Genomic DNA, 9,663 nt, shown 5'->3' with positions numbered 1-9,663 from the left:
CCCAGATAGCACAAGGATGTCCAATGGATGTTCACCGAACGTCCATTTTTGGACATCGGACATCCCTTTTTGATTCTGAAAAGATCCGTCGGATGTCTGATGTACGTCCATAAGATGTACGTTTGACACAACTTCGGATGTTTATAAAATATCCGTTATCGGACTTATTTTGGACATTTTTCCGGATTTGTTTTGGACCTTTTCTGGACTTATTTTGAACATTTTCAGGACTTATTTTGGACCTTTCTTGGACATACTTTTGAACCTTTTCAGGACTCATTTTGGACTATTTTGGATTTGTTATACAAAGTCCTAATAATTAGTCCAAAATAGTTTTAATAATAATTTTATCTCAAATGTAATGTTATTTATTTTATACAGAGCTATTATTATATATATATATATATATATATATATAATAATTTGTTAAATAACATATGTTTGAAGAAGAATTATGATTGAAACTATTTTGGACTTATTAGGATTCCATATATAAAACAGATATACATACATATATTTACATAATAATGTAAATACGTATATGCATATGTCTGTGTGTGTGTGCGTGCGTGCGTGTGCATGTACGTCAATTTATGTATTGGTATACATACATATTATATATATAATTTGACTTTATTCAAGGCTAGTAAACTTATTTAAAAGTAACAAAATAATTCTTTATTCGGACACACATCCATTGTTGCTAAACCTGACCATATATTTTTTTATCTTATTGCCAATATACATATTTGCAAACAATGACGGCTTTCCATTTGATGACACAAGTCGACACAAACATCGCTCTATTTTTTTGACATTCAATGAGTGCCGAAGATAGAACGTCATTTGTGTCATCAAATGTAGAGAAAACACCCTATATTAACTAAACAAAAAATGTAATGACAAATTATATTATTTTATGTAAAGAATATAAATATAAAAAAATTATCATTATATATTGTATCACTGACGAACATTATTGAGAAATTTTATGTATTGAATATTATATTGATAATATTCAAACGCCGAAGGTCGTGCCCATGAAAAGAAAGATATTTGATGATATCCAAAGAGTTGTACAATTCTTTGTTAAAAATATTTGTAAATTTATTATAATCCCTTACAATAAATATGTGCAGTAAATTTACAAATCATGTAACGTTTTGCTGCGTGATTTTACAATATTTGCAAATTTGCAACAGAAATTTGTTTGTGAAATTACAAAACTGGCGTGCCACTTATGCGCATTAGAGATTTGCGTATACTTTGCCACAAAATGTTATTGTAATTTAATAAACAAAATAATTGATTCAATTTACAGCATTTTTGTTAGAGATAAAAACTTCCAACATTATTGAAAGTTCACAACAGAAAGTAGTTCACTTTTAAAATTGAATAATCGAACACACCTCAATCCGTCGTCACTGTGAAACAAATTCAAGAGATAGAGAATTATACAAAATTAATATAAACAACACTAAAACAATTAATATATTACATATACACCATTAATGCATAATTGTTGATATTTTTCATTTATTATGAAATAAAAGAAATTTGTCGATATTTCTGTCATTTATACACAGAAGAAGATAACATTACAATTTTATTACAAAATTTTTTACTGTTATTTCAAGCTAATAAAACGCACAATAATGCACGATTTGCTATTAAAACAATACTATAATGCGTTAAATATTGAAAAGAAGAAAAAGAATATAACAAACACTTTTATAGAAATCATATATAATATATGACATCTTCCATAGCGAATAGATGAAAGATGGCTTAGTAACAAAAAAATTGCGCTATTAACACTTTGGAATCGTTCCTACACGATATAAATCTGATAATATCGCAAGTAGCGTGACTACTACAGTATATAAATGAAATTAAGGATTCGATCCTTAAAAACCCTTAAGAACACAAATTAAATTTCTTAAAATTATTATAACGTTTGTATCACATACATATTATCATATACATATAATATTGATAAACTTTAACGTTAAACTTTAACTTAAAATGAAATCTTTAAATGTATAATTGTACAACGTAAATAATATTAATATCAACATGTAATCACATTTTTATAGATAATAGTATACAGAAAGTTTTAATTTTTTATCTTATTAGGGAGATTTTCATTTTATTATTAGAAATTGATTTTAAACCGATGATTAAATTATCTTCCAAATACTGTAAACAATTTTGGTAGGTAATTTAACCATCGGTTTAAAATCAATATCTAATAATAAAATGAAAATCTCCCTAATAAAATAAAAAATTAAAATTCTTCTAATAGAGAAGAAAGTCCAAAAAGTTATCACAAATTTATTAATGTTCTTCAATTTCTTCTTTATCTTTAACTAATTTATTCTTCTTAGTAGTACATCTTTCCTTGGCTCTACGTAGCCATTTCTGAATCGCCTCTTCCAATTCCTTTTTAGTATATGTGGAATTACTATCCTGACCAGAAACTATAATAAAAAATAGTTTATGTAAATAATTATTTTACTGCATATATGATTTTATTTTGAATGAATATTCAAATAAAGATATTGTATTAAGATATAAATTATATATAATATAATATATACACAACGCTTACTAATTAGTAAGTCAGCAAGTTTTAAATGACAAAACTTTAATTTTTGTTTTGCTCCTAACCAGCTATATTTTTCTGCTAGTTCGTTGGTCAGTAAGCGAGTACAATTACGTTTTATAAATTCATAAGAATTTTTTCCCCCAACTCGGGATACTTCTTTAACCTACAATATATAAATACAATATACATATATACCCTTTTGTAAAATAAACCAAATGAATTACTTTAAAAATAACAAATGTAACTATTACTCTTTATATTCATTTATTAATCTACAGATTTAATACAATATAATACTAATTTAATTTCAATTCATTATATTGCAAACAAATTATAAAATTTTTTAATTTAATTGAAAAGTTAAAGAGTTTTTTTAAATGCCTACTTTAATTATTTTTAATTTATATACTAATATCCCTGGTTCGTAAGTCGAAATCAAATCAATATCTATTGATTTTTCGAACCGTTTGATTTGATATCGATTACATTTTCTTTGATCTTCGAAAGACATCGACATTTTACCAATGCTGCATCAAAATAATCGATGTTTTATTTAACGTTGCATCGATAAAGTATCGATCTTTTTTTGAAGATTAGTAGAAAATCTAGTAATCAAACCAGACGGTCCTAAAAATTAATTGACTTCAAATCGATTTAACGTGAACCCGGGTATTTTTTGACAATATTAAATTAATTTAATCATTATTCATATTTCTTAAAAATCTGTTTAATTATTTTCAATTCCTTCTTATTGAATTAAATAACCAAAATATTGATTTATTAGAATTTCAAATTAATGGCAATTATTTTTCAAATATTACTAAAAGCCTATTATTTTATTATAGATAAAAGATTATTATAGTAAATTAAATTTAAAAAAATTCATTAATAATTTCTTGAACTATTCAATACAGTTTACTCAAAATTAAAACGGAGGACTAAACATATATCTATTACTAATATAATTTAATAATTATAAAGTATTATTACCGACGTTTCAAAATTATTCGGTTCCTTTAAAAATTGTTCAAGCAGCTGTTCTATATCTTTAACACTGTTAAAAGGAAGATCGAAAGAAGAAAAAATAGAATTTCTTTGATTTGCATTTGGCTGTTGATGATTTTGTTGCAACAACTCATTCTTCATGGCTCTTAAATCATCTGCAATTTGCCATAATTGCGTCTTCAAGTATGATTGCTGACGAATAATTTCTTTGAAATATCGACGCACAACTGCAATTAAAAATAAAAAAAATAAAAGTTCATTTTCACTTTCAATCTTTTAAATATTGTAATTAAAATGATTTATTTAATATATTTATGCTCTCGTGATCAACACCTATATCAAGATATGAAATACTATTTAGTATTTATAAAGTGCATATAAAGAAGGCAATTAAAAAGATCTTCTCTTACTTTTTATAACAAAATAATAATAAAAATAAATATAAATATGCCGATTAAAATGATAATAAACATATAAAAGTTAAATTAAATAAAACAATGATTACAACAATAATGATGATGATGATGATAAAAGAAATGACGATGACGATGATAGTAAGATTAATAATAATTACGGTATAATATTTATTTTTATTATTTATTATTATTATAGTGTGTGTACAATATATATATATATATATATATATATATATATATATATATTGTACTATAATAATAATATATATATATTACAGTAATTTATTATTGTTATTATTAGAAATATAGAATGAATAATTATTATTTCTCTTTAGTTTATTAGTAGTAGAAACATACACAACATAATATATTAAAAAACAATTTGAATACATACCATTGTTATTGTCGATATCTGTTTCGTTACTTTGTACGTTAGGTTCATAGTCTCGCGAAGTATAATTATTATCCAAAAATTTATGTGATAAATGTTTTGTCTGTTTATCTGTATTTTCACTGGATAATAGATTGGTTGATTTTAATCGACTCTTGTTGCTTTCTAAAACGCGACTTGTACTCTGTGATGATTCTATAAATAATTATAGCAATTATGTATCTTTCACTTTATGATGCACAATATTATAACACGTTTTTGCATATTTGACTTTTATATATATAAGTTATATATAATAATATATAAAATACCATATTGTCGAATATTATATGGGAATCTAATACATAATTTTAAGATATACTACTATAAATATTTTAAAGGGGAGGGTCCCGTTTACGCACATATCCCGATAACACACATCCACTCACATCGGCCGGTAATGCCTAATTATATTTTACTCCTTTTTAATGAAAATATATTATTTTAAATTGACTAATTAGCGATATGTGTCTCTCTTTAACCCAACATTCCGTGTACATTTTTTGTGAGACATATCAAAATACGTCGAAGAGTGAAATTTAAGATGATTTTAATTTTTAAAATTCATCAAAATTGTATTTAGCAATATTATTAAGCTTTCATAATAATATTGCAAATATATAATACTGATTTCTCTCTTATTCTAGAGTAGTTTTATTTAAATTTTTTAAAAAGTATATCAAGTTTAAAATAATATATAATTTTTAAAACATTTAAATAAAACTCTACTCTAAAATAATTAATAATAAAATCAATATTTTAATTGCAATTAGCATTAAGTTTTCTATATTATATTCGCAAATAGAATATTCTGTATTAGCAGCCAATTATTTATTATCTTTTAATTAAATCTGGAAATAGAATTTTTTTTGCGTTGCGCTTTTTTGCAAATATATACACACACAATATATATATATATATACACATACACATATATATACATATAATTTAAAATCTGAACATTGATATTGCTATAAATAATTAATATTTAAAAAATGTATATTATACATATTATGAGATGCTTAATATTGAAACAGACCTTGCATAACTGGAGGCGTACGTAATACTGTATCCTCCGCAAGAGAATCTGATGATGAAGAGAACTTCTTTCGTATAACTTTTCTTTTTGAAATTTTATTATTATCAGTGTCGGAAGTCAATTCAGACGTAAATTCTGCCTTTTTTGCTTTTTCCCTGGCTGTTTGATAGTTGTCTAAAAATGTGTAAATAAATATTTATATTATTATAATGGAAAATAATAAATAACATGTTATTGATTAATTATTATTAAATAGAGAAGTAATATGCATTTAAATACAAGTGTTATATTAACCATAACTGCTGTTTCTAAAAATTGTAATATCATATGAAGGCCAACATGTGTTAGGCTCGGCATGTTTTTTGATTGCTGCTATAATTTTTTCCATTTGGAACGGCGGCCAATAACATTTATTATTAATAATCCAGGTTGTTGGGACAGCTTCAACGGTCTCCTCGTCAATAAATTGTACAACTGTCCATGTTCTCTCCATGTTTCTATATATACATTAAAAAATTTAAGCAGTATTTATTCCAACATAAAAAAGTAAATATTTATAATTTATTTATATATAGAAATGAAAGACCTCCGTCGCGCGCGCGCATGTATACCCTCCGTGCATTCCCAACCGTTTACGACTTTACGTTACACATACACACACGCACTCACAAAAGCACGCATACATCTATATACAAGAATATACAAATGTAGTCTATTAAAGCTAAAAGATTATTATATGATTATATATATTATAGTATATTTTGTAACACACACACAACAAAGAGCACAAGAGGAAAGAAAAGATTTTATAATATTATTCGGAATGCAATAAGGGAAAAACTACATACTTATTTTCGAATTTAAGTTTAATACATTTATTCGCAATTTGCTCTAAATCCCAAGACTCTAAATTCCCGACATCACTGACTAAATATATGTCTAATTTTGACGATTTACATGGTACAGTATAAAAATCTGTGACTGTTTTATATTTATTTCCAATTACAACTGGGCCATCCTCATTTACAATAAAATTTTTAATAACAATAATACTTCCATCCTTTAAGCTACAGCAATTATCTGGTTTACATTGTTTTAAAATGAACTGTTTAAACAATACTTTACTGAATTGATTACAATTATGAGAATTGATAAGTGGACCATTGAAATGTGGATTCGAAAATTCAGGCTCATTATTTCTTATTTTTAAATTATGATTTACACAGTAATTTCTTTCAGTTATACGACTAACAATTTGTTCTAATTCCTTATTATTTTTGCGAATCATCTTTAATATATATTGTAAATAATTTTCGAACGGAAAAGCGCTAAATTCTTGAAGAGTTCCAAATTTTTCAACGTCATCACAAATATGTAATAAATGGTGAAGGTTGTGCGATGCATTTTCTTTACCATATAAAATAATAAATGTTTCTACAAAATATTGCAATAAAGATTTGGAATAATCTAAATGTTGTTTTATATGTTTGGAATTTGACAAAATTGTGATAGCTACATGCAAAGTTAAAAAATTCAAATATTGATCATAATTTATAATAGATTTTAAAACAACAGGTCCTGTGTACAATAAAAAAGTTCTAAATTCTGTTGCCTTCCACCTCTTACTTTCAAACAGTGATCTTGATTTTCTATTGAATTCGGAAGATATATTTTCTCTTTGATTTATTAATAACTTTGATATTTCAGACATTTGACGAAAAGATAATTTTGTTTTAGGTTTTCCGTAGCACCACAAAGAAACAACAATTTTTTTAACAATTCCCAGGAATATTAAATGCATTGGGTCTGATGGAAAATCATTCACCATATTTATATTAGGAATCGACTCAAGTATTGATGTACCTGTATGATGGTCTTCCTGTAGTTTTAATCGGAAATCATTATCTGTTCTTAAATTACAATTATTCAAATACGGATATATCACCCTGTCGCAGTAATATTCACCTTTAACAATACACTTAGAACAAGAGTAATACCCCGAATGGCCTTTTGTGTAAGTAATAAAAGTTTTTGCAGGGACATCACATATAAAAGATCTAATTTTAAAAGAATAAATGTGATCTTTAATTTTTATGCCATGTAAAGTTAAATTTTTTGCTTCTTCTGTAAAAGGTTGTAAAAAGACATTGGCATCTGCAGGTTTTTCATATCCATGATAAATTCCAACTACATCTACTTCATTATAATTTTCAACTAAATTGCATAAAATGGGATAAACTTGACTACTTGAACTTTTACATAATGGTAGACCATCAATATTAATGTTAACTTCAATACAGTGTAGATTTTGAAAAGAACATCGCGATAAAAGTGTTTCGATGCAATTACTTAGACCGAAATGATAATAGTATCCTGGTGAAACGACGTTTGTATTAACCATTCTAGGAGTTCCTAATAAAGTGCGAGCATCTTTAGGCAATTCTGGATATTTACATTGTATAAGAGATATTAATTCATTTAACGCGACATGAGTTATATTATTTTTAATTGTCCATCTTTGTAAGCTAGGTATTATAGAATTTGGAAAATCATCTGCAATTACAGGTTCAAAATTATTTATAAAATTAGTATGTTCTGTACAATTATCAGGATCACTGTCTGAATTATAATTATTAAAGCCTTCTGATTCACTATAGTTATTATACTGAGAATTATCACTGTCTTCATAACTTAATTGATTATTATTCTCTAAATTATTATTTGAAATTAAAGGTGGATTGTTTTTTAATAATGACGCATTGTCTATGTACTGAACAGAATTAATCACTGAATTAGTTATTTCTTGTGCTCTTCGATAATATTTTCTCTTTATTTTTGGCATTTTTAAGATAATTTTAAAATTTTCCTACCTGTTAGTGATTATATAGTTGATCAATGACCCTAACAATGCTTTCTTTTCGTAATAAGTTGAAGAATAAACTATGAAAATAAATAATACGAAATATTAGTATAGTTCAATCATAGTTACATTCATGCATTTAGATACACATGCATACTATTTATATATTGAGAAGCTATTATCGAATTATATTGTCTTCTACACCATAAATTGTAATTATTGTGTTATAATGTAGAAAACAATAAATAAACAATAAAAGTTTGTAAAATTTCAATAGAAAACAATTAATTTGTAAAGTAAAAAGCTATCCAATTATACTAATCACTTAACAAATTTTGCTTTATCAAAATTTTATGTAAATTATAAATAATAATTAATAACTACATAAAACTATTATTACATGTATTATGCTGAATCTATAATGAATCGGCAGTTGGACGTCTTAAGTGTCTCAGAGGCTATATATCTACAATAAATATAAATCATAATGTAATAAATCGCAGAAGTCAGAAGCTAGAAATTGATCAATCATAGTCGATTATTCTTCTCAAATTCGATGTGAATTGATGCAATTTCTGATTTATTATGAGTTATAGGTTATACTTACAGGTTGAGAGGCTTATTATAGAAAACCTTAACCTGTAAGTAAGTAATAACGATTTTTCACATCTACGAGTTAATTGTACAATGAATTATACTATTTGGCTCAACCAGTAGAAAGAAAAAAAGTTGAATTTGGTCAGTTCTATCAAAACCGATAGTCTTATACGACTATTTGGCTGTTGCCCAACTTTGCCAATTCGTAAAACTTAGAACTATCGCGACTCATATTGTAAATCTGAACTTATTTAATAAAAGTGTCTTACCTTAATAAATTAGCAGTTATAAATATATATCGATAAATCACTTTTGCTCGCCATTCAAAGGTATATATTCACTAGTATTCACTTATCTTAACCGCAGTAAAAGAGTACGTTTCCACTGTCGAAGGAGAGAAAGAGAGGGATTGTGGATTTATATATACTTTTTTGTTTCACGACGCGACGCGTGCTCAGTGGAAACGTATGGTAATGGCCGAATTCAAGTTCACGCGGTACCGCCAAAAGAAAAGATAGAGGGAGTACTCATACAAAGAAGAGTTACGTTACGTCCGTATGCGATTCTCGCGCTGATATGTCGAATCCGCTGAACGCGACCATGTTACAGAATAGGGATCTTAGCTTTTCTCTAAAAAAAAAAAGAAAACGTTGATTAATTGTTTTTTCAAAAATTGGTTGCATTCAATATATATATATATATATATAT

The 9,663-nt window shown here is 26.0% G+C and overlaps 1 protein-coding gene across 1 annotated transcript; it reads right to left on the bottom strand.

Annotated features, from left to right (window-relative positions):
* Positions 1–3,641: 3,641 nt before the first annotated feature.
* Positions 3,642–8,835, bottom strand: LOC108776242 (uncharacterized; the record flags this gene model as incomplete). The annotated part of the gene is made up of 6 exons (XM_018542797.1): positions 8,759–8,835; positions 8,369–8,438; positions 5,793–5,995; positions 5,499–5,672; positions 4,424–4,615; positions 3,642–3,768 (listed from the first exon to the last, which is right to left on the bottom strand). Coding segments are annotated over exons 3-6 (692 nt in total), but the record flags the coding sequence as incomplete, so codon positions are not given.
* Between the last annotated feature and the right edge of the window lie 828 nt (positions 8,836–9,663).

The sequence above is a fragment of the Cyphomyrmex costatus genome, unplaced genomic scaffold, assembly GCF_001594065.2.
Source record: "Cyphomyrmex costatus isolate MS0001 unplaced genomic scaffold, Ccosl1.0 scaffold3442, whole genome shotgun sequence".
Lineage (NCBI taxonomy): Eukaryota > Metazoa > Arthropoda > Insecta > Hymenoptera > Formicidae > Cyphomyrmex > Cyphomyrmex costatus.
This window is presented reverse-complemented; position numbering and strand designations above follow the sequence as displayed.